The sequence below is a fragment of the Cygnus atratus genome, chromosome 4 (genome assembly GCF_013377495.2).
Source record: "Cygnus atratus isolate AKBS03 ecotype Queensland, Australia chromosome 4, CAtr_DNAZoo_HiC_assembly, whole genome shotgun sequence".
Taxonomy (NCBI): domain Eukaryota; kingdom Metazoa; phylum Chordata; class Aves; order Anseriformes; family Anatidae; genus Cygnus; species Cygnus atratus.
Window position 1 is genome coordinate 73,864,388 of NC_066365.1, and position 27,206 is coordinate 73,891,593.

A 27,206-nucleotide genomic window follows, 5' to 3' on the forward strand; every position below is an offset into this window, starting at 1 on the left:
AAAAGTCTGAAAGCCTTTATTATGTGATCTAGTTTTCCAAGAAATTCTAGGCTAAATAAATGCGATTTGCTCTGTTGACAAACTGTCAGAAAGGTAGAAAGAGGTTTTAAAAGTAGACGTGGGAGTATGATATACAAAAGCACATGCCCAACAATTTATTTTTATTTTTAAAGATCTGAACTGGAAGAAAAAATACCAAATACATCCTCTGGAATACCCTTGTCAAAATTTTCATCGGTTTTACGTTACGTAGTGCCAGTCACCAGTATTTCTTTGAAAACTAAATGTAGGTTAGCTTTAATTAGGTCATCAGACAATATTGAGACCATTTCACTTAAACTCTCAGTTTTACCTTATCTCCAACCACCACTCCAAAGGAAGAGTAAAGAGACTGCTCAGTGCATATATTTCTGCCAAATACAACTATTAAACCTCTGAAAAAAAATATAAGTTATGGATTTCCTGGGATCTCTATGCTTTAACATAGAAAGAAAGACCTTGAACTTCAACACAAACTGATTCAAGCTTGCTACGTACTTTTTTTTTTTTTCCAGCTGGTTGGTTAGCTTGTCTCTAAAGTGGAAAAACATATCTTCCAGAAGAAAAAATATACACATATATATATTTCCATACTAATGTATACGCATATCAATTTATGATGAACTGTGGTGAGCTAATCCACACCTCCAAGAATCTGTAAGAGCAATCTCACTGCATGCTTTCCAGGAGATGGTCACGCAGGTCTGCAATAGGGTGGCTATACAGAAAGATACTAACAGAGTTTTTAAAATGATGAATTTGTGAACAAGTAGAAGAATTTTGCTTCGACTGCTTAGTTGTGAGCTAACAAACACTGTAAAGCCTCACAAACATCCTGACAACATCAGCAGCTGAAAAGGACGGGTTTAAAGAGTACAAATGCTTCAAATAGAAGTATATATTTGAAATTAAGGAAGGGATTATACACACTGAATAGCAGGAAGCATTTCTTTTCAGGAAGATAAATAGTTCAGTGTGCCATTTAAGAATAATTATGAAGATTTACATTTCCTGGCTGTCATTCTCTCTTATCTAATATTCCTCTGCATATTAAAAACAACAACAACAAACCTTGAATAATTTGCAAGATTTTCACCCATGACTGTGAATACAAACAGTGTGCAAGTAGATTAATCAGAATACAGTCAGCAGGAAAGGATCCATTTTTAAGTAACAAAACCAACCAAACTTAACATCCAGAGATATCCTGCAGCATTAGATAAAGAGAAGCTCTTTCTGTTAATACAATCACATCTAGACAAGCTAGAAGCCACTCGGTAGCAGAAAAGCCATTGGGTATGTTTATCCTCTACCACAGGTGGGGGGCCTTGTTTGGGAATTCACAGAAAGTTTTGTACATTCAATTTTTTTAATACTATTGATTACATAGTAGATAAATAAAACAATTAAATGAAATATCAAGTTGAAATAGATATTATAACTAGAAAACAAGAAGCAAATCACAAACCTGGCCTCTAAGAGAGGCAGCATTTGCCTCTAAATGACAGATTTTCTTTTACAAAGAGAACTCACACTCAGATCTTTGTATTTCCAGTATCTGGCACCAACAACCAACCTCTAAGCCCAAATAGCCCGATAGTTGTCTACATGGGCAACTGCAGGTGGAACTAAGGTTCAAGAGGCTTAAATACTCACTTTTAGTTCATACACGAAACTGAGCTCACAGAAAGGATATTGAGTTGGAGAACCTGAACAAATTACCATAGAAATCCATTCTGCATTTGCTGAATATTTTTGGCCAGAATATGAATTCGAGCAGCAAAGTATATACTTTTTATGATCTCTTTAATACAATCAGTTATGAATGGAAAAAATGATTTATTTTAATGTTTGATGGCACAAGGAAGGTGACAGGCAAGATTTCACACCTATTAACCTTTTGAAAGCAAAATATTTGCTATGTAAGTATGGATGTGTTTTGAAGGATGTATTCCCCCCTCCCCTTTTTCAATTTATTTGAAAAAAAAAAAGTACCCTCTGTAGCAACCTTGCCATTTGCTTCAAACAATCCATTCTTGAACAGCTTTCTAAAAACTCCCTATGCTGAGTTGAAAAGATGGATGTACAAAAAAATAACAAAACAGGAAAACTGCACAGACTATGTGAGCAAAAAGCTCTTGGAAGTATGAACAGCCACTTTGTTGTGAGTTTGTACAGCACATGGCACAGCGAAGCTCTGATCCACAGCGGCACACACCAGAAGATACCGAAGCCCAAAAACATGCCATTATTCATTAGGCATATGGTGCTAGTGCCGGAGCATTTTGTAATGAATCACAACTTCGCTTCGCTATGACTTGGGGGCACAGCTTGCACTCAAAGATAAAGTCCCCATTTAAAATGCTGTTACCAAAGGAAGAACGTCTGCTGATTTATCTCCGGCTGATAAATGCCCTGATTTTTAAGAAGGCATTAGGTCGCTTATTAGTCTCAAAGTTGAGCACCAGCTGGGGGGAAGCCAGAAGTTCCTTACCAAGTATATTAGGCTCTCCTAGACTAAGTGGAAATGAATAAGTTGTTAGCAGAATAAGAAGCCTCAGTGCTGACCTGAAACTATGCCCTCGGTAACAATAACAAAAATGAAAACCTACACATACGCACCTAAGAGGAACGCATTCCCTGGTTTTAATACAGAGATCAGAATCACTCTTGAAAGAGATAACAGGGAATTTTCACAGGAAGAGGCAGAACACCACGAAGACTCCCCCAACATTTAGTAAGCCTTGATTGCTCGTTATTTCTGATTATCCGTCTCTGAGTAAGGACAAACCTCGTGGCTGTTTATACTTGACCCAGTCCACAATCCCAATCCCAACACTTAATAAAAATATTACAACTGACTTAGGATAGTAGAATCTGGCAATCTTCTTCTTAAAGGAAAATGTCTCGAGAATTGAAGCGAGAGAAAAGGTCAAAACAGCACGGTGACCTTTCCTGCTTTCTGTAAGCCAAATGAATTAATATTATGCCTTGAGTTTGTTCACATCCTTTTTTTTCCTTCAGTAAATTGCTCAGATTGTAGTTGCAATCTTCCACAAACCCCAGAGTAATATAATTCAATAATAAAAGTAATTAAAATGTAGCAGCTAAGTTCCCTGACCCAAGCGCTTACATGCCAGATCATCAGAGGTCTCCATCAGTTTTCTTACTTTCTCCTGGGCCTGTGACACAGATTTTTAACTGAAATCCTTCAGACTTCAAACTTAGAGAAGGACATACATAATACAGAGGAGAAAGGATACAAGAGAATTCAATAACAATTCTGGTGTTTGATATTTGAATAAAGTGAAAAAGAAACAAATGACACACTACGCATAAACTGTTATGTTAATGAAGTTAATCAATAGTAAAGCTGACCACAAAGAAGCACTAAGGGCATTTGCTGCCTTTAGTAATAAAATGGTAGATAAACTTCAATACTGAAAATATTAATAATTATTAATATTTTAAGTGGTGAAATAAGGATATACACACAAAGCTATCGCTATTCAGAAGAGATCAAAGAGATGCTGTGAAATGAGTCTTTGCATGCCAAATGCTTCAACTCACTGATGGTCAACAAGGCAAAGACTTCACAGGAAAGAAATTCAGGAAAAAAAAATTAAGAAATAAAGTCATTCTGCCATCATATGCATGGAACAGACCTGAAAAAACATATCTAGGTCATCTCACCCCAAACAGAATCAGCTCTACCTCTTGCTGTATGGCAGAACTGTAACCTAATTGCTTCAAAGACCTTGAATACTGGTGGATTGCATGACCTCCTTGGCAAATCTATTGCAACGCTTCACTAGCCTTACTACAAAAAAGCTTTTTCTGAAATCTAGCTGGAATCTTCCCCTTTGCAATTTAAGTCCATGATTTCCCATCCTATCCACTACAGGCATGGCGAATAAATTGTCCTGCTCCCCCTTAATGCATTTGAGAACTGTTACATCCCACTTCTGTCTTCTTTCCTTAGAATAACAGCTCCAATTTGTCCCGTGTTTCACAGAAGGTCCTATTTTCTAGACTTCTGATTACTGTCATCGCTCTTATCTAGACTCCCTCTGCCTGTTCAAATCTTTCTTCAAGTGTGGTGCTTAAACTGGACATCATCTGGCATCCTACTTTGCCAGTACAACACACCCAGCCCTAAAAAGCATAGGAGGGTTATTTTTCAGACATCTCATACCTGTGTACAGATTTAACAAAAGTTTTCTTGACTACAGAAATTCCAGTTTCTCCCTCAAAAAAAGATACAGTGGAACAAAAACCAGAGGAAGAGTGAACAGAGAGAGTAACTGTCCCTCCCCACACGCAAACCTTCATGACATATCCTGTGTTCTGTTATACCCTGTTAGTTCGCATGACATATCCTGTGAAACCCTGTGTGAGACTCAGGAGTTGTCGGCTCCTGCCAACGGGGTATTCAAAGACAGTGATCACTACACATTTACCAAGTCCTACAGTCACCCATAACCACCTATAACCCATTCTGGAATCATCTCCTGTTGGACACGGCTGAAGACAGGATACACGGCAAACCGGAATTTGAACTGACTTGTCCTTACAGGCACCAGGCACTTATCAAAGTAATTATCCATGAAGCTTTTTGCTGTTTTTAGCAGGCCTTTGCCTCTGAAATAGGCTGCCTGGACTCAACAGCTATGTCGCAGCACTTGTAATTCCCATGTTGGTGTGTTTCAGTGTTAGAGGGTTTGAAGAAAACTTCAGTACAACCAAGAAGATTTTTTTGCCACTGAAAAAAATATTTCTTGGCTACCAGAATACTAAAACGCATACTCAGCCCCACCTGAAAAATCTGTTTAAAAATTGCCCATCAAATGGGTCACAACTCCACTAATACGTTAACAAATAGTCATAAATCTGTCCCGGTCTACTGTTGCATTTGATACTGACAAATCCGAAGATGGTTTCGAGTGGCTCTGTGAGTAATGTAGAGCATTACTCATCTGCAGTGGCAGTGTATGGCAACAAACACCTCTGCTGCAGCAGCATTTTTTAATTACCTTTTTGCAGTCTCCACACAGCTATGGAGCTACCATGTAATTTTTATCCTAACATGTAGCAAATTGAATTTTAAATAGAGTATCTCTTCTAGTAAAATACACACTTAAAATGAAAAAGACTTCTAGCTATAAAGTTCCTTCACAAGAGAAAGCACTTGCACATTTACTCTGTCTTTGAATAACTTAATTTTACATTTATCTGTAGGAATCAATTTCTAAAAGCATATGTGATTTAAAATAACTCTAGGGATATCTACAGAACCTACAAGCTAAAACTTTTATCAGTCTGTTTTTTTCTATATGCAATTTGCTGTCAAATGTCAACAACAAAATTAACGTAATATTTTCAAATCTTGTCACACAACTATAAGAAGAATGAAGATTATGTCACTTTTATAACACATAAGGTAAATGTCTTTACTTAGTACACATACAAAATCAGTTCATGACAGCTGGAACTGATTTCCACCATCACACGGAGAAAGAAAAAGATACGCAGAATTGAATCCTGTCTTTTTGTTTTTGTTGGTGGCGGTTGGTTGGTTTTTGTTGTTTGTTTGTTCTGTTTTTATTTTTATTTATATTTTTTTTTCTCCCCTCAAACTGACACTTGCACATAACCAAGCAAGAATCAAAAAGAAACAGGGAAAGTAAAGCTACACTTCCTACCAGGGAGCCATCTCAAGGAAACACCTGTAGTCAGGATGGCACTTCAGTACATGCTTATCATTAAACAACTACTTACAGTAGGATTAACAGGAGTTTCAATTGTTTTCATAAATCAAGTGAGTAAGAGTGAACTAGCACATTGCTTGCAGTAAATCCCAGAGTCATGCAACAGAATTATGAGAAGCCACATTATAAATCAGGAATATAGCTTCTTAGCCACAATATTTCTAACAATACAAACTTGTTAGAACTGGAAAGTAGCAGTTTGACTTATTATCAGCTCATAAACAAAGAAATAGGTAGTGAGTATTAGACTTGAGACAATCTACCTCTAATCCTCTTTTTGAGTACTTATAAATTTGTATGAACTTACAACTTCCCACTTGCTTCAGTTTCCCACTCTGGATACATACATTATGCTATGTTTTTGTGAAAAGGGTCATCAACAATGAGTCTACCATTTCCAGACCAACATTACCCAAAATGTATCATTTTGCCAACATCTCAGAGCCCTCCTGTCAAGAAGACCAAGCGTCTTCATGTCTTGCACTGCACACATGCAATGTATGAAGGGAACAAAGGGAGAAGAGGCTGCTCTGTAGGAAGATGGGGATGGTTGCCCAGGGAAGCCATGGATGCCAAGTGATCACACCTCTCTACTGCAGAAATCTCAAATTGAGCAATAAGCAGAAACAATTTTAAAAGCTTACAGGACTTTTCCCCAATTTCTTATTTTTTCCACCCACACTGAAAAAAGCTGGGGGCACGGGTGAGGTAAGCAAATATGCAGAGAGGAGGCTCGTCCAGAATAATAATCAGTGGCTAGTGTGTAGTAGTAGCTAGTCTCTTTAAACAGTTTCTGCACATGGTTGCTTTATTTTGACAGACTAGTGAGAGACTGTCTCTGGTTGACAATCAAAAGGATATTCAAATTTCCCTCTCTTATATCAGACTATAATAAGCAACACATCATTGATTTATGTAATATATATGTTAAATCAGCATCTTTTCCGTAGTAGTTTTTCTGGGAAAAACAAACAAACACTGATAAAAACCTATAGAGCACCAGTGTTTTACAATAAACTTATTTCAAAGTGCATTGGTACATCATCATTGCAGTACCCCAGCACCTCAAAAAAGGCCTCACATAAACAGCAACATCTCCTTTGAGCTTTAAAAATTTTGAATTGCCTATAGCGTTCTCCAGACATGGAGTTTTTTGCTAGTTCTTTTCTGCTTTGAAAAAGGAAGAAGAATGTTTTTTGGAATGTTTTGGAATGTTTCGGAATGTTTCGGAATGTTTGGAATGTTTTGGAATGTCATGCCTTTAGTCATTTAGAAAGCACATCCGATTTTTATTACAGATAGATTATGCTAATCTATCATTTTTATGTTAATCTATCCTAATCTACATGTTTGATAACAGACTCAGGGACAATATTGTTACCATACAGAAATTTACCTTGGGAGGATGTGTCTTAAAGTTGTTTCTTTGTTCTGGATGCAGTGCCCAGAAAAGTAAGACAGGACTGGTCTATGAGCAATTGATCCGTGACCATTTTGCTCTCCAACATATTTTTTTTCCCAGTTGCTTCCCAGTACACATCCAGATCCCTGCAGCTGCAGATGAGTTGACTGTTTCGTGACCACATGTATGGCAACTCATCAACTGGCTTATGTTTCCTTGTGTGGAATGACTTGTAAAAATTAAGTACAAGTTAAATAAATAAATGTGATATGGCAAGCAGAAATACCTAATAAATAATGAACTATGGTACACATTTCATCTCTAAATAAAACCAAATTTAGCATATAGACTGTGCTAGGGAACACAATTTAATACAAGGTCTAATATTGGAAGAAATGTGCAAAATATATTTTCTAAATCCACTGAGGAATTTGGAACTCTTGCCATAAAACTAATATTCATTAATATAATGAAACTAATAAAAATGAATAATAAAATTGAATATTCAGGGATAAGGTGATTAATCAGAATTGATTAATATGGTCAACAAAACATGTTGACTTGATCAACGTGAAAAATTTAATGTAAAATTCTAGTATTTTTTCATTTATGCACCTTGTATCAAGATAGGATATTTATTAAACCTAGAATCTATTAAAACCTAATCTCTTCTAAAGTCACAGAATTGTTTGAAACAGATTTATTTAAAAAGCAATGACAATAAAATTCAATAAAAAAAATGTTGTTTTTGTGAAGTTCTTCAGTATCTCATATTTACTAAAGTATGAGGGCACTAAATAAAATTTCAAGGACAAGCAACATCATAAAAATCCCATGAAAAGTAAAAATGACTTATGCAGTAATATGAAGCATAATTATACATGTTAATAAAGGCTTTATGGATATCAAGTGGCCCACACACTCTCAGTGGACAAAAGTAGAACTTTAATGAATCCAGCATAAGGCACATTTTAATGACACAATTAGATTTTTGATAGTTCCACCCTGAATAAATGGAAATACAGAAACCCAGCATAAGCTTCCCTGTTGGACTTTTGTGAAATTACATGCTAATTACACATATTCATATTCTGGCCAAGTAAGCTTTTTTCAGAGTATTCATACACTATGCTGATAAAAGTATCATCTCATATAGATACTTAGTGAACAGTGACAGTATCATATATGTGCATAGCAGATCATATAATCTCAAAGAATGCTTCATATAAACTTATAGCAACTGTTGACAAGGAAATCAGTGAAGATAATATTTTATACAGTACTGGGCAGTGTGATGGAGAAATAGGATATTTAAAAAAAAAGAATATATTATGTTCAAATATATATCTTCTTAGTCTTTGAATCCTTAGCTTTCCAATGAAAGACACACATTCGAAGAGCAGCTGACTTGCTGCAACAGAGTTGACTCATAAAGAGTATACATTACCTAAGTATTTGCCAGCAGTCCAGTGGAAAAAAAAAAGTAATTAAATTTGAAGTTGACTGCCAGGTATACAGGAAAAAACTGTTATGTGACTGGTTTTCCAATGAATGAACCAGATTTCTCTGAAGTCTTATAAAACTCAATATATAACCAGCTGATGAATTCTGACCCAACAGCCTGGTAACCAAAAACACTTTTTCTCTCAAACAGGAATTTCTGAACCAGAACACGCAACCTTGCTGATTCCTGCTCTTTTCTGTAATAAAAACACAGCAGCCCAAAAGCTGTGTCAGAGTGAAAAGTACTTTGGAACCAGATGTTACCATGGGAGCCTTAAGGAACGACTGATATACCTACTGTAAGCCAGCCCTACTAAGGGAAAAACTCCACAGAGCCTGGTATGAAAAAAGGCACAAGAAATTCTGAGTTAAAATAAGCAGTAATTTTGTAAATGCACTGATTTTAAAAGAATCTAGATATTACACCAGGAAGGAGATTGAAGAAGAAAAAAGGTAAGAAAATATCACAGGACATATGTGATCACAGGACATCATCACAGGATAATGATGTAATAAATTGCTATAAGAAGCTAAAACCTGAAATTAAACTTCTAAAATCACCACCTCCAAAGTTCTATATCTGCTTCTTCTCACTACATTTCCACTCCATAACGAATGAAAGCTTGTATATTTTCTGTAGTTTTCCTTCCAAATCAAAAGTATGTAATTACATTTTCTCAATGTGCAATTCATAAGTTTTATTGGTATTTTGGCACACAAAAATAGTCAATTGGGAAAAGTAAAGGATTGGAAGGGAGGCAAGAAGGACAAGGAGATGAGAGGACAGTGTTACATTAACTTAAAGATCCATTGGCTTCCTTATGATGCATTAACATTTGGTATGAAGACCACTGCAAGCCACAACGCATAGGTCTGCAGAAGCTATAGCAGATAATCATTTCAGGTCAAGGTTTCATCCTTCACAGCAGCTCTGAAGTTGCACCTGGTTCTAAACTGGCACAGAGAAATACTACCAGAATATTTTCACGTTTTTTGAAACACTTTTGTCATCCAAATGTTTCTTCAGAATTGAGATCTATGAAGAAAATACTAACACAAAAATGAGAGGGTTTTGACTGTTGTCCAACTTTTCCTCAGGTTGTTCAAAATCCACACTGTAGCCATGACCACTGGCTATTCTAGTGCTTCCCCCCCCCCCCCCCCCCCTTTTTTTTTTTAGTATCGTTGCATCTTACTGGGAACTCAGGCACAGTAACAGAGTTGGGTAATGACTCAATGAACGCTTCGCAATTGGATGTGACTGTGGTATGCACCGATTAAAAAGTAACTCAACAACATACAAGATTTTAGTACAAAAATAAAAGATAACAGCACCAGAGAATAGCACTCCTGACAAAAGTATGTGCTGCAGTCATTGAAGTCCTCAACCTCAAGTAGCCGAGGGACTGTAGTGAGTAAGGAATTAACGGAGTAATGGGTTAACAAGTTCGTGTGAAGAGAGCATCAGCATGTACCTTCTTAGAGTGATTATTTTTAGATACACAAAACCAAGAAGTCCTCTTGACCATCACTCAAGGCCACGCATAGCAACTTGCACTTCGATTCCTCTCAAGAATAGCGATCCCATTTCTGTGATAGCTAAGTGCCAAATTATTGGCTACTTAATAGTACTTCTATGGGCACAAGCTCACAAAAGCATAGCTAGAGACGTGCAGATCTAGTCACAACTCTCCCTTTACAGTCTGTGGTGGCTTACATCTACTTCCCTGGAGGGAACAACGTCAGCCTTGTTTCCCTGGCTTCCACAGGGGACTTGGTGCAACAGCTCTGGGATGCATCCCGTTTCAAGGCCAACCAGCATCAGGGACATCTGGGGCCCACAGTACAAGAGAGATGTGGGCATACTGGAAAGATCCAGTGTAGGGTCACCAAGGTGATCAAAAGACTGGAGCACCTCTGCTATGAGGACGGGCTGAGAGAGCTCAGAGAAGAGAAGAGGCTCGGGGGGTGACTTATCAATGTCTCTAAAAGTAACTGAAGGGGGTTGGTGGAGGGGCCAGAGCCAGGCTGTTGTCAGCGGTGCCCAGGGCCAGGCCCAGAGGCTGCAGGCCCAGTCCGGAGCTCCAGCGGCTCCCCCTGTCCCTCAGGCAGCACTGCTGGGCCGGGCGGGTGCCGGAGTCCTGGCACAGGCTGCCCAGAGCTTGGGGGGCTCCTCCTGGGGGAGCTTCAGCAGCCGCCGGGACGTGGGGCTGGGCACCCTGCGCTAAGAGAAAAGGACCTGGTGACCTCCAAAAGTCCCTTCCAACCTCAATCATTCTGTGATCCCTGTTAATGAATATGGAAACATCACACAAATCATTATTTTGACAGTTTCTGACACAATTTTAGAATTTCTATACTAGCAAAGTATATATAAGAATATACCATTCTAACTTGTTGGGTTATAAAAATATACCATTCTAACTGGTTGGGTATAGACAAAACAAGCTTATTACAAACTGATACTCCGGGCTTTCTATCTCAGTTCCATGAGAGATGTGAAATAAATGATCTATGGACATTTACCATTCTTGCTGGCTCATCCAGCCTAAAAGGCTATTGCTGGGTTGTAAAAACAAAACAACTGCAAAAGCAAGAAACGAAACAAAAGAGAAAAAAAATATATCAGAAAAAGCAAAATCCCTCCCATTAATTGAAGATACTCTTAAGTATAAAAAGAAAACTGCAGGGCCAATCACTTGAATAGAGAACATGATTGTATACCTTGATTATACAAATTTTACTCTTGAACATTTTAGTTCAATGAAAAAGGCTGAGAAGTGTGAAGAACACATGCTGTACTAAACTCTCTTTAAAGATGTATAAAATATTATACAGTGGCTACTATACTGAGATCAAAATTTCAGTCTTCAGTTTCAAAGTGCTTACTAAATTTTGTTCGGTAAATTAAAACACCCACAAAAACTCCAGAATGAGGTGTGCAGCAGCAATTTCCACTCCTCTTGCAGTTTTTCTGCAAGAAAGAAATTTTTCACAGGAGACTAAAGACCAGAAAGACCACTACAACTGCCATTTTTTTTAGTGTACAGACAACCCCCCAAACCTCCTTCTTTAACAACAAACTCCCACTACTTTCTACATAATGTTCAAAACAAACTGAAGTGTAATTAAAAATGCATTCACAACATGCCCTTTGAGAGAAAAAGAAATACTTGTGAGCTGCATAAGTCCATTCTGTATACTGTAATACTGGTATGTACCTACCAAAAAAGTTGACAGACAATAATGATAGGTACAACTTTGATTATTCTGTCCCAAGAATTTATAATATTTGTATAATAGGGTATAATAATAACAAAAAGTACGTGGCCTGTCATGTTAGCAGGTACACACACCTAAAAGCCATGTCTGGCCTTTTCAGTTTCAAGTAATGGTCAGAAAAATGATGCCTGAAGAATGATGATAAAGTACAGTAGATAAAATGCCAAGGCTCTTAAGTTTTTCTTTGATTAAGAACAGGAGGTCAACTTTTCACCCTCCATGATACAGCACCACAGCTTTCTACCTGACTTTACTGCAAGCAATGAACCCAAGAAAACCTGAAAGGCAACGAAGCCAGGAACACATGAAAGACCCTAACAGTCAAAAAGACTGAAAGCCTCTAGTAATCAGACACCAAGCAATAAATGATGGCCTAGAAAGTAATATTACCAACTCATTTTTACCTGCCAAGATAAGCTAGCAAGGAAGGAGAAAGTTCTCTTTCTAGACCTGTCTGCCACATGAGGAAGAAGCAGCCAGCTGCAGGTCAGAGACTCGAATATCTTGTTTAGTGTCCAAATGCGCACCCAATTAAATTATCAGTCCTGAATTCTTGATATTAGTAATAGTGCTATTAAGCATACTCTCTGGATTAGATGGCATGTCCATAAATTTCCATTCATTTCTGGTTAATAACCCTGACGCATCTTGAACAAGCAAGCTAGAACTCTGAATTCCGAGTCTCCAAATTTATTTGACAGGGAGTTTATTTTTCACGTAAGTTGCTCACACACAAAAACTTATTTTACCAGGCATTGATCATTGGAAAATGAACTAACTGATCATAATTGGTACTACAGCAAGAATACAGCTGCATGTTTTCTGTTACTCTAAAAAATACTTCCATTATGTCAGGCAATAACTTCTCAAATAAGGCACATTTCCTTTTCTAGAAAGGATTAAAAATAAATAAATAAATAAAACACTACCACAAGCTTTTAAATCCATCACATACCAATAGCAAATAAGATCACATTGCACATACATGAAAGCACAGACCCTCTCAGTTTAAAAAGAAATGAAAATATGATTACAAGTCCATGGAAACATTCAAAGAGATCGTGTGATATAATATATGAAGAAAACAGATTTGAAGAATGTGAACTGAGTGGAAGACAGGGAAAAAAAATGTGTGTGTGCATGTTGTTCCTCATGAATGTATTTTGCTTAATGCTTTTTGAGCTGATTCCTTTTACAGAAAAGTGAAAAACTATCTGGCAGTAGCTCAGGAAAATGTAACTGAATATCTCTTCCCTTCAAAAATGAATAGGTGTACCTTAGCTGTCACTATTTTGTACTTGTATTAGTATAACCTTACAGAATAATATATGGTTAATTAAAATATTTCAAGCAAAGTAATAAAAGCTTAATCGTTCTCCACTACCAAGTGTAGATATGTGTAATTTGCTGGGAAAAAATGAATAGGTTAATATGTATCTCCTGGAAACAACTCAACATTCAGAAACTATTCAGTATGCTAGATTCATTATGCTTCTATATGAACACCTTCTAATAAAAGAAGTTACCATTAGCATAAGCAGATACAATACAATTTCATTACTATAGAGCAACGTGAAATGAATAAGGAAAATTAATTCCTGTTGCAAATCTCATTTCCCTAAAATCCGTCTTTGAAAACTGTCAGTTTAACCATTTGTACAAGCAGATAAGGTTTGAGAACAAGGAAAGCAAAAAATGAGCATGCAACTTAGTAAAAGGTCTACTCCCATAGTTAAATGCAACAAAATTGCGGGTGTGTGTAATAAAATGATGTTCACAAAACACAGGGTTAGCTTGCAATCTGAAAGGTTTGTATATTGGTATATACCTTACTCGTGTTGTACTTCTTTTTCTGCTCTACTCAACGTTGGTGAGGCCACACCTGAAGTACTGTGCCCAGTTGTGGGCTGCTCAGTACCAGAGAGCCCTGGACATACTGGACCAACATCAGCCCTCGAGCTACTTCAGGGCCTGGGGCACCTCTGCTGCGAGGAGAGGCCAAGAGAGCCGGGGCTGCTCGGCCTGGGAATGAGGAGGGCAGGGGAATCCCGTCCGTGTCCACCAAGCCCCGCAGGGAGCTGCAGAGAGGCCGGAGCCAGGCTCTGCTCAGTGGTGCCCAGGGCCAGGCCCAGAGGCCCCGGGCCCAGCCTCGATGGGTGCTGGGCACCCTCCTTGAGCAGGGGCTTGGACCAGGTGGCCTTCAGAGGTGCCTTCCAGCCTCAGCCTTGCCGTGACTCTGGGAGAGCGATCAGACAAGTCATGCCTGCAGTAACTTGTGGCATGGGAGGAATTACTTCTGGCTTACTCTCTTCCACACTAACAGCTTCCTAAGCTAAAAATGAAGCTACAGGTCTGGATTCAAAAGGGTATGTATAATCAATTCCATCTATTTTAATCTTTAAAATTAATTTCTAAACAAAAAATATCCACATAAAAGAAGGAAAACAGGTAATTTGCTATGATTATGAATTTTTTGCTAAATACCCTTTAATTTATGAGCTATTAAGCCAGTAATGAAAATTTGAACAACTAGTCCTTTGCTTTACATTGATCCAATACACTAGATGAGAATGAAAATTCTAATACTAATGTCTTTTAGGATTAAAAAAACAACAAACAACATATCTACAGAAAATTTCTATTCCACAGAACATTATTTACTTTATATTCTTCAAACATCATATCACAATATTGAATACATCTGTGTTCAATTGGCTAAGCATATGCTAGCTAAGCTTAATAACTTGTTATACAATAATAAACTGAGAAGTCTCATCAATGACTACTGAATGACTCTAGTAGAACACACAAAAATTTAAATAGAAGTAAAACATCAGTACATCAAGGGGGAAAATATCAATCATCCATTGACAAAGACAATTGCCCACAAGTAGAAAGGAATATTTCCCCACAACATAAGCATTTGATGCTCAGATACAAAATATTCAAGAACTACTTATGAGGTTTTCAGAAGAGATACTAAAATCAATTTACCAAACAGGAAACTACACACTGTAATTTTGGCCATATGATTAAAACAAAATGGCAATTCATATCTGAATTTCCCTAACTGAAAAGCAATGATGTGTTAAAAATACCCCAAATGCTCTGGTCTCTCTAGTTTAATACTATCACATTTTACAAAAAAAAAAAAAAAATCAAAGATTACTAAAAAATAAATAAAAATGCACACAAAGGTACACACCCCATGGAATCAATATTCTAAATCAATTAACACAGGAAAGAAAACAAATTATTCATGTATCCATGCCCTGAATTCTTTCGACTTCAGATATATCAGTCAATCTTCAGATATATGTATTGAAGGGATATGGAAAAAAATTAACATTGCTTTCCAGAACATGGATCTCATATAATTAGGTTAATTAACACTTCAAAGCAAAATCTTGTAATTAGCATATTCTTTTTGCAGTCATGCTTATTTTGTACCCTTTTTAACTTTTATAGATTGATGATGACATCCAGCAAATTAAGTTACTGAAAAATAAGAAAGTGAAAAAAGATTTTTACATCATTGTCAAGAGCGAAGCTAAAATGGATTACAAAAATTTAATATCCAAATCTCTTCCAAAGACTACAGAAGTCATTAGAAGTATACATATTTAATCACATAAGTTTTGTATCAATTTTCTCTTTTTCTTGGCAAAGCTGATCTATGAAAGCAAATAAGCAATCCTGCTCCTACTTTCTCCCTGCTTCATAAAGTGAGAAGGCCCATTACTGCACATACTTTTTGTTCTTCCAGTCATTTTTTTCTCAGTTTTTAACTTCTGGTAGACTTAAAGCATTTCATTCAAATAAAATACTCAGGTTTTAATCAAATAATTCCAGTAGCACTCAGTTCCCCACCATTCTAAGAAAAATATTCCAGTGGGTGTTATTTATAGTTTACGCTTATTTCTACTTTCAGCTTCCAGACAGGACATTTTGTCAATTAAAAACCTTACAATATGAGAAAACATTTTGGGCTTTTTTTTTCCCCATAAAGATACTGGCTGAGATCAAAATACCTCTTAGCTTACTACAGCTTACTCAAGTACTTACTCTAGAATTATTACTGAATATCATTTTCATGTTGGAACATTTTAATTTCAGGGTGTGAATCCCGTATTTGAATTTATTTTAAATTAGTTCTAGAATATCATTTATTCTGTAGATACTACAAGAAATAGTCTTAAAATCTATACTGCAAGTTAATTTAAGACAATTTGTCTTTATTGATAAGCCTGCATAGGAATGAAATACATCCAAAGTCTTTAGTATGCCATTAAAAAACAAAACTTGAGTCATTCACCTAATCCTCCCTGATCCACATCCAATTTATCAACATCACTTTTGAGAATGGGGAATCCTTGCAATAATAATCTCATTAATGCTATGCTGTAACAATAATACTGTCTCATTAAATTTACTTCATACCCACCAGCTGATCCATTTAAGGATCACATTATCTTTCGCCACTGTGAGCTCACACAGTGATTCAGTTGGATATCGTAACAGCTACTTTGAAGCTGCTGCATAAGAAACCATGCCAACTCACTGCTCATACAGTATGTAGGACTGGCACTAGTTATTTGTATTGCATTTGATTCACATTTGGTGATGTTAAAAACATTTATTTCAAGTTAAACCCCTGCTAAAGCACTCAAAGTTGTATTTTTAAACTACACTAAACTTAGAAGTATTATAGTTCAGTAAGTTGTTATACCAGCAATTATATCCACTGCAATAATTTGAGGTGTTTTATTTTCATCACTGAAAAAGCTCTTATGTCAAATACTTCTATTAAGCACAAGTTTATGGTACCAACAAGGTTTTGCTTATCAGACAAAATGAAAGTCTATTACTGGTTTTGTAACAAGGCCACATCATATCCATTGAACAATTCAAATGGCTATAACTATGCGTTCATCTTTTAAAAGATAAGCTGATCTAGATCTCCTGCTTTAATTAGTATTTTTGACATGAAAGAAAGAGAATAATTTGGTAATATATTTGTAACTATCCTTTTTCATACTTTGAAAACTTTTGGAAGTGACATGTTATTTGTACGGTATTTTGGGAAAAAAAATTATCTGCAAACTAAGAAGAATCTACAAAAATGCAACAGAAGCCATTTTTCCCTCAAAACTTTAGATGTTCCCTTTCTATAGTGATGACCATAAATCAGCAGAATTGTTAAGAACCAGCTGAGTTGGATTTTTGAGGACAGAAAAAGACTCAGCTCTGTTAAAGTGCATATTGATATGTCTTCAAGGACAGAAGTAGAAGAAAGGTATCACAAAAATTATTCAAAATACTTTGAGCTCCTTGATTAGAATTTGGAAATTCCTGGAAGAAACATCACTTTCTGAAAGCTTGTCCATGAAACACTTACGAGAAAACTATATGCAGGAAAACCATACGGTTAGGAAAAAAGGCTAGACAAGTTTTAGAACTCCAAGCTGCACTGTTTCAGTAGTAAAGATGAAGGGATTATCAGGGACTGTCCTAGCTTCTAGCTATGCAATTGCTTGCACTAGCCCTTCCCTGCTGAATGCCCTACACTTACGGGAAAGATTTGTCCAAGTCTCCCTCTCCCGCCATCTGCCCACTTCAACACATTCATTCTGACAACGGAGCAGCAACTGGTAATACTGGCAAAACTTCTCAGTGTTAATTCTGGCTTAATATTCAGCTACATGCCTTTTCTTGTGTTTTGTTGTCATTGTTTGTTTCTATTTCTTATTTCTTTCCAGTGAAGACAAAAGAGTCCCTCCCCGGCTTTCCTGCAGCCCCCTTCAGGTACGGGCAGGCTGCTGGGAGGCCTCCCCGGGGCCTTCTCTTCTCCTGGCTGAACAAACCCTAAGTCCCCCGGCCTGTCTTCATAGGAAAGGTGCTCCAGCCCTTTGACCATCCTCGTGGCCTCCTCTGGACTCACTCCAACAGGTCCACGTCCTTCTTGTGCTGGGGGCCCCAGTGCTGAATGCAGTACTCCCTGTGGGATTCTTCACAAAAAGAACTGGTATCGCTGCTAGCCAAGCAGTGAGGTTTGTGGGGGGTGCATTAATTAATTAATGTATTTTTTTCTACATAAAGCTGTGTTTCCACGTATTCTTGTGGGCAGATGCATGTTTATTCCCCTGTCTCTTTTCTTTGTTTGGTTTTCTTTGTTTGGTTTTAGTCACAGCTCTGGCCCCAGAAGAGTCCAACTTTAAAAATATAAATGAGTCTCAATTTGTGAGAAGAGATCAACTCTGTAGGCATGAAAGAGCACCCATCTTCTGTCCATACAACAGATAAGGCTATGACGTGACCTACTGCATCAAGTCAGATGATTTATTTATTCACTGTAGTAGCAGAGACATCCAGCAAATTCCTTCTCAGAACTTACTCACTGCACATGGATCTATTTATGCCACTCTGGGACACAGCAAACCTGTTTCAGAAGGTTACATCTCAGAGTGAAGAGTCAAAGCGGTAAATGCTTTTTTAAATTAAACTGTGATGAAAACAGTTTCATCCATACCACATAAAGCCAAGGACACTTTGTGCCCCTCTGGTAACCCTGACCACTAAGAATTTGCTAATGTTGACCAAGGTCAAAACATTTCTCAATGGATGAAAATGCTAACATTTAAGAATACAAAGCTATACAGTAGGCCCATTTAGTTGTAAGGTTTTCCGGTCACAATCTGGGGCAAATCTATCATAGTGCCAGAAAAACTTACATCTCCAGCATTAATTTTTTCTCACCATCTCTCCACGTTGGTTTGTGTTGCAGAAGAGAAGTAGCCAATGTGTTTTATTACTCTCAGTTTAGGCACCATTGTGTCATAAAAACGGAATATGGGCACAGTGGAAAATACCTAAAGTCCCATGAGTTTCCATTCTTCGCCCAGAAAATGCTAACCTGCATATGCACAAGCTCAGAGGTACAGACGCGTACATAACTACCTTTAAACAGTGAATAAAATCACAGGAAGGCAAACATAGACTGACAAGGTCCTGACCTTGCAGGACACCACATACTATAAATAGTCCACGGTTTTCCAGTCATGGAGAACAAAAATAGAAATGATAAAATGGAGTTAAATACTCTCTCAGCAAGCACAAAAAATCTCTGTACCGAGAAGATCCCAAGTAGAGTTTACAGAGAGGCACAGATGTTAGTAAATCTTATGGCAAAGAAGAAACTGTCACAGCCAGACTGCACCAGACATTTCTTGAAGGATCTAACAGATTAAAAAGCACCCTGAGCTAAATAGGCACCTGCTAATTTTGAGTTCAGAGAGCATTTTAAGCAATAAATAGAGCAACATTGGAGAAAGCAAGGTGGATGATGTGCCTTCTCAACCAAGAAATCCTTCATAAATGAGATGTAAGGTTCAGTTTCAGTTCGAAAAGAGAAATTCCAAATTCATTTTCTGACAGGACGCAGCTTGGGCTCCCTGACACTAATGGCTATTGCCTAACGAACCCCCGCCAGACAAGACGGATGCACAGTCCAACCTCCCGCACTGCCACAAAGGCCACAGATCCGAATGTTTAAATGAAAAATAACTTTGCAATTGGGAAAATAGTTGTGCTCAAATAGAAAATAAGAATTTGTACCTTATAATGTTACTAAATTGAGCTCAAATGATCAAAAATGAGCCTTTATAATTCATTTTCCTTTAGGCCCATCCTGAAGACGGCTTCAGCTGAATCTAGCTATCAAATAGAGAAATTGCACAAAAATTCTGCACAATTACTAACACAAGTGGGACGTGTGCATCAGACATACAGTACTCCATCATCTGTAACCATTTTTCTGAAAATTGTTTTAAACATGCATACACATTCACAAAACCTCCAAAAGGAAGCCTGTGTTTGCATGTGTGCATGTGCAGTGTTGTGGTTCAGATGCAGCTCCCAGACAATAGCAATCAATAATTTCCTGTGGAGATTAATTAGCTCACCAGATTTGCAGATCAAATATGATAATGGCTTACCAAATACAAATAATCTCTGAATAACTGGTAAAGTTGGGTATATAAACATATTTCTCAAGGCAATACAGAAATCAGGTCATTTTCAAAATATACTGCACAAGGGATTAGACTAGGCACAAGGTCTTTGAGGAGAAATCAAGTATAACATCAGCAATAATTATTATGATTTTCTAAATAAATCTCACTAATTAAAACTATTTGGAATTTTATCTAATTACATGCTTATTATATATACAGGTTACTAAATTTTATTGAATGATACTATATACAAGAAAAAATGCAAAACCATTAATCAATGGCATCTGTCTGCCTTGCAAAATATTATTGCTTCATTCTAAGCTACTATAACAGGACTCAGAGTTGGAACACTTACTATTACTTGTGTTATTTTTACAATTCTGAACTTATGCATGATATTCCAAAAATGAATATCCTGAAAAGCACAACTGCTGCATGGCTCTGATAATAAAGGTACATTTGTAGAACAGCCAGACTGCTATTTAAAATACCTATGACAAACTACCAAATAGAAAGTAGAAAATGTTCTAATTTGACACTAGAATATTGATGTTTCATTAACGGAGCGTAAGCATACCTTATCTTCAGAAATTATACATAATTCTTTTCTCCTTTTATATATGTTTGCATGTGAGTGCTTTTAGTCTTTTTCAAAAAAAATAAAACAATTGTGTTAATGATTTATATAATCTCTTTCATTAAAAGTCACATTTGTATTTAATTAATATGCAAAATCACCAAAACCAAAAACCATCTCGCGTCCTTATGGGCAATCTCCACACATACTACTTTCCAGCTACACATAAAATATTAGGTAAGGGCACTTAATCCCTTTGTGAAAAATTAATTCTTTTTTCTTCTGAAAACCACTCACAGTCTGACAAATAAAATTGTCATTCATTTTGGTTACTAGCATGAAGGTGAGAATAAGAGGCACTAGTCCTTAAGGATATATTTTAGGTATAGGTTTCATTCTATAATTTTCATAGAATTAAAAATTGTAAGATTTATAGTAAACAACGTCAACAGTTATAAACTCAGAAAACTTTTTTTTTTCCACAAAAATCTCAGTAACAGCAATGTGAAAAAGACACACGGCAGATATGAGCACGTATCTGTTACACTTCAAATATGACAACAAGCACTGGGCAAATGGATGCTCCAGTAACTTCCAATACACTTAGACCTCTGACAGCCAAAGAAAGTTTTAATTAGTTTGCTAGTTCAGGGCTGCCTAGAATAAATGCAATTCTGTCATTTCTAATGTGTTCTCATGATCAGTTAATGGATTTTTTTGCCTCCAGCTCAGACAACCTTCCTGTCTTAGAATTTCTTCTAAATCAATTCATAGGTTATCCATATTTTTCTCATCTGGAACACTAATGAGCTTGTCTAAAATTCAAGTTTTAATGTGCCACTCTCCCGACTCACTGTGGTGTTCTTTTTCAAATCCACATCACATTTCCGTATTACTCCCCAGAATTTCAGCAGAAATCACTGGATCCTCCACCATCTGGAAATCTCATTTCTGATACACGTTACTCATTTATGAGCCTATATATACCCTGAGTTCAGAGCCTAAATCCTACACACACACACACACGAGATAGACACAAAAGGCTTGATTAGTATTTTTGGAGCCTAAAGCCTAGTGTATCTGTTTCAATTTTTTTTTTTTCAAGTACTCTCCAAAATCATACTCAGCCTGGATAACAAGAGGATCTTCTAGAATATTCAAGTGTGATGCCAAAACAGAGCATGGATTTATCTTGGCGGTGCTAAAAATCACAACATCCAACAAACTTTGGCTGTACAGGACCACAGGATGTCATCTAGTAGGGCTACCTTCAAAGTCAGACCAGATGGCTCAGGAACTTGTGCAGTGCAGTTCTGTTGCAGTTTGTGGCCACTGAGTGTGGCCACTCTTCTATCAGTGACCTAGTGTCAATTAACTGTGAAATAACATCTGTAAGATTTCTGTGTTAAGCAGCTCTTATGAATCTATATTGGACTTCTGAGTTCAAATTGAACAGAGATTAAATAACTTATTTATTTATTTGTAAAAGGAACCTTTCAAAGTAGACGTTCTCTTTGGGAAATGGTTTGAAATTTTGTAAGGAGATTGAAACACTCTTGCACATGGAGTGTGTGCTCAGTTCTTGTGGAGTTTATCACAGCATAGGCAGATTGCAATCCAAGCCCAAACTGAGATAAACAAGACACTATTCTTGACTTGACCAGACTATTTATGTAGCTTTAAGAAAGGGGAAAAAAAAAAGTCTTTCAAGCTGGGATGATTGTTAACTTTTGTAAACTTATCTGAGAAAAACAAAGAGCAGCTGAATAAATTAAGCTAAAAATGTAACAGATAAACATACTCTGAAGGTAGCACATTTCTCCTCACTTGAAATTTTCATGATTATGTTTGTGTGGCTCACAAAACATGCTTTAGTCCAACATACTTTATTAGATTCAAACTATAGAAAAATAGGTAAAACTACTTATTTCTCTAGATTGAGAAATAAATCATATATTCAGAAAGTTCTTTTTATATGTTCACACTATATAAAGTCCTATGAAATGAAGAAGTCAGAATGGAAGTATTTATAAACTTTGAATAAAACGATAGGCAGACATCTCTTTAGCCCCTCTGGACTGCATATTATTTCCTCTAGTCTTCTTGACATACTGCTGAAATAGTAAATAAATATGAATGTAAAAATATATAAGTGTAAGGATCTTCAAAACAGTTTTCCCCATTGAAGAAATCCGTATCATGTTGTTCAACTTGTAATTGCTGTATTTATGTTGTTGAGGAGCAACATCAAATAAAATCTAGCTAAACCTTAACTTAACTTCAAGAACTACGAAATTTCGATGGTGCTTTCATTTCTAAGCTGATATATTATTTTCTCTCTTCGGTGCACATTGTTGAAAAATAAAACAAAGTGAAAGGAAAACGGGAAAATCACTCACAGAATGCTCAGTAATTTACTCTTTTCAAAACTGACCATGTTGCCACAGTAGCCTCACTTCCCTTGCCAGCAGGTGGACCAGAATAACGTAGAGCTCATAACCTAATTTTCATTTCATATTCCAGTGTCTTCTGGATTTTAGTCTGTCCTCCGTATCAACAATTATAAACGTTTATAATGATAGCTAATAATCACTTTATCAACAGATCGATGTACATTTCATTTCATTTAATTTATTTGCCTTTGAATCTGTAAAGTTTTGTGCACTGTCAGAGACATTCCCAAAGTAATTTGTAGAAAGATAATGCAATTTTTTTCAAAACAAAGAAAGACGACTAGGTGTAACTTCTCTGGAAAGCGACTGCTTTTAAAGAGTGTGTGAACCATACACAGACATCATTTTTAGAGAAATAAAGACGTAGGGATTTATATTTGATATCTGTTTTATTCTGAAAACAAACCATCACGAAGTCTGGTCTCATGCTCAAAACAAGGCCTAAATTTCTACCCATCAGACCAATCTCAAGCTCCACAATGTCTACAAGAAAGTTGTTAGTAACAGGTGGTTAGGCAGATGGTGTTGGCTGGCATTCTTCATTTTTAATATAATTAGCATTATAAGGAAAATGATTTATGTATTTTAAATACAGGGGCTACCCATATTAAAGCTTACTAGGGTGGCTATGTAACTAGCTGCCTATTTCTAGTAGCACCTCAGGAGAATAAAGGCACCAGGTCACGGTCTCAGCACATCGCCCTAATGATTGATGAGTGAAGCTCGATGTCTACTGCCATATTTCTCCAGACCACATCACTCCTGCCCCTGTCTATGCATTTGGAGCACATTTAAATCTATACAGACACAAGAAACTTGATATGCATAGATACACAAAGATGTTCTTTGACTATGTTAAAACTGATCTATCTGGTTAAAAGATAGATACCACTAATATATACATTATAAACATTACCTAGTATCACTTTCATCATACCATTTTTACTCCATTTAGGAATGACTGGACATTTCTTTAATTTGGTTGGTTGGTTGGTTTTGTTTTTAATGTGAACCTGTCTTCCAACACAACACACCAAGGGCATATGCTCAGTCAGATCCCTATCTTAAATCGACTGCTTCATAAATTTCTAATCTGTTTTTGAAAGACAAGCATAACTAAACAGTTGTTGCTACTGTATTCCCACTCATATTTTCAGACTATTAATTATTTAGAACAAGAACTTCTGAACACATTTCAACAGAGTTTTCCACTAGAGGTCACGAACAAAAGCTATTTAAAATTTTACTATCTACAATTATTAAGATAATTACATATAATGAGTAAATATAGCATCACGCTAAAGGAAGAAGCAAAACAAATAGAAGTTACTTACTTGAGTAACAAGTGGCTCCAGTAGCCTCTCTACTGTGAGAGTCCTGATTTCCAAACTTTTGGGGTCCCATTTCAAAATGATAGGTGACGTTGCAGAAGTCATACTCCCTAGAAGAGACAAAGTGACACAAAACGCACAGATATTAATACTATAATGTCCAAATATTGTATACAATTTTAGGGAGCAGCACACACGTTGTTCCCATGTACATGTAATACTTCTCCATAATCTTGCTACTGTCCCTCTGCTCCTGAGAACACTCAAGCACACCACTGCCACATCCACCAAGTGCTTAAAAGCTTATGTTCAGAAAAATCTTCTCTCCTATACCGTTAAGAAAAGATATATATGCTGTATACATCCTGTACTGCGTATACGTGGTATGGATTTGATAGCAGGGGCCTGCGGGGTGGTGTCTGAGAAGAGACCATGGCCTGGACGTGGCCGCTTCCAGCCAGCTGGACTCACCTCAGGACACAGCCAAGCCCAGCAGCCGTGTTGGTGGTTTTGCCTCTGTGAAAACATATTTAAGAAATGCCAAAATACTGCGTCGCAGTGAGCAAAACCAGTGTAACGAACAGTCCCGTGAACCCTAAGGTTAGAGGAGAAGGAGGCGGAATTCCCCTGCAGCCCCTGGAATTTTTGGAATAAGCCACGGTAGAGCAGGTGCAGCCCATGGAGGTTTACCCCAAAGGACTGGGCCCATGAAGAAGACCCACACTGGAGCTGGGGAGAAGTGTGAGGAAAGTGAAGCATAAACATCTCAGACAAAGCATTACGGACTGACCACAACCCCTATTCCCCATCCCCCTATGCCTCTCAAAGGGAAAATGGGGAAGTAGAAAGAGTAGTGAAAGAGTCAAGTTGAGCCAGGGGAAAATGGGGTAGGGAAAAAAATTAGTTTTTGCCTTTATTTCTCACCATGCAACTCTATTTAAATTAGCAATAAACTACATTTTTTTTTTCCAAGTCAAGTTTTGCCAGGGATGGTAACTGGTTAGTGATCTCTGCTTTATCCCCACCCACGAGCTTTCCATCTTATTTTCTCCTGCTAAGGAGACAAGTGAGAGAGTGGCAGCGGGTGTCTGACAGCCAGCCAAGGTCAACCCTCCTCGCATGGAATACAAGTAATTCAATGAGCCTGTGCAGCTTTCTTAATAAAAATTCCCCTCAGTAGTTAGGATTTCTTAATTTTGCACCAAGAAGAACAGTATTTGCTCAAAAAAAAAAAAAAAAATTTTCTAGACCATCTTAGGCTTAAAAGTTTAAACAAAGATAAGGCCTTTGAGAGGCCTAAAACAAAGACAGCAGTCATTTTATTTGCCATTTCAGGTTTTCATTAAATTTTCAAGACAGTTGTCTTCATTTTTAAATTCCACAGACAGAAAAATCCAGCCGTCAAGTTGCAGGACACATACAGTCCACCTCACAGCACTGGCCGTTTGCACTGACAGTTATAAAAGTATTCAGTGAAGAGCAATGTCACACACAAACTAGTTTGTCTATTGAAAAACACTGAAAAAAAACCACTGAGAAATACGATCAAATAAATGTTCATTTAAAATAATTCAGGTTTAAATATTTCCTTTATATTAATCATATAATAATTAATTAATTGAAAAACAAAAACTAGAAGTTCCATATAATTGGAATACTATAAGAATTCTAGCAGGGAAAGACAAAATAATAATATATTATACATTGAGATCCAAAGCAAGTCATCTGTATATAATACCCCAAGTGTTAAAAATTGTTTTCTTCAAAAAAAAATTACTGTTTAGCTGACAAATTAATTCGAGTAATACAAAACAAAAAAAACACTAAGTGAACAAAATCAAGACTACAGCTACTGCTTCTTGAATAACAATTATAAAAAATTATAAAGCTTATTTCAATAAGGTACATATTCAGTACTTATAAATATCATCTAGAGTACACAACATAAGTTCCACTACTTTATTAAAGAGAATGTCTTTGACTAATTACTACCACTCAAAATTAACAGACTGGTAAGTCTATGCAAAATTCATTCACAGCCTGTGAAAGATTTTCACTGCACGACTGGCAGACAACTTGCAATACTTGCTCAAAAAGAGAGGCATAGCAGAACTCTCTAATCAGTGTATTTATAAATCACATATAAAAACAGGCCTCAGCCTCCTCTCACTTGCAAATATTTAGTAGCAGAATTATCTGATAGTATCTAGTGTATGCTAAAATTACTATTGTTCAGCTTCCACTCTTATGCAAAAAATCATTAGGCTTCATGCTTTACAGCACTGAAAGCACCCATGTGTGTCATTAAATAAAAGTATGAGACAGCTTCTAGTTGCTGTAAACATGGTTAATGTGGGAGCTATTCTCATTTTTCCAACAATGTTTAATCATCTTTCAGAACCTGCAAGTCTCTCTATAAAAGGATGGTTGCTACTCCAGTTGGCCTCTGTATTCACAAAACAAGTTATAGGTAGGCAATGATTATAGTCAATAATTTATCAGTTATGATACCTGTAAATGTGTGAAACACAGTTTCTTTCTTTCTAATAAGCATGCTTTTCCCTACTATTAACATGGATTCTGAAACACATACTTCTTATAACGCAAAAACTAATTAAAAGCTGTAAGATAGTCCAAAGCCTACCAAAGCAAACTAATTTCAGTGGATGGCAATCATACAGGTGACACAAAAGATACAAACTGGATGACCACCTTTTTCAATCGGAATACCTCCTCAGTTTCAACCTTTACTAAGAAATAGGAAAAACATCTTCAAAACTCAATATGAAAGGGCAAGCAATGCTTTCAACTAGAAAAGATATATACAAGATAAAGCCTC

At 36.8% G+C, this 27,206-nt stretch overlaps 1 protein-coding gene across 5 annotated transcripts in view; it reads right to left on the reverse strand.

Moving 5' to 3' along the window:
* Positions 1 to 27,206, reverse strand: part of CTNNA2 (catenin alpha 2) — a 476,528-nt gene that overhangs the window by 396,164 nt on the left and 53,158 nt on the right. For all 5 annotated transcript variants that reach the window (XM_035547255.2, XM_035547256.2, XM_035547253.1 and 2 more), the window contains exon 2: positions 24,371 to 24,477. In XM_035547255.2, coding sequence (XP_035403148.1) covers positions 24,371 to 24,472 — 102 coding nt within the window. In that variant the 5' untranslated portion in view covers positions 24,473 to 24,477. The remainder of the gene's footprint in view (positions 1 to 24,370; positions 24,478 to 27,206) is intronic.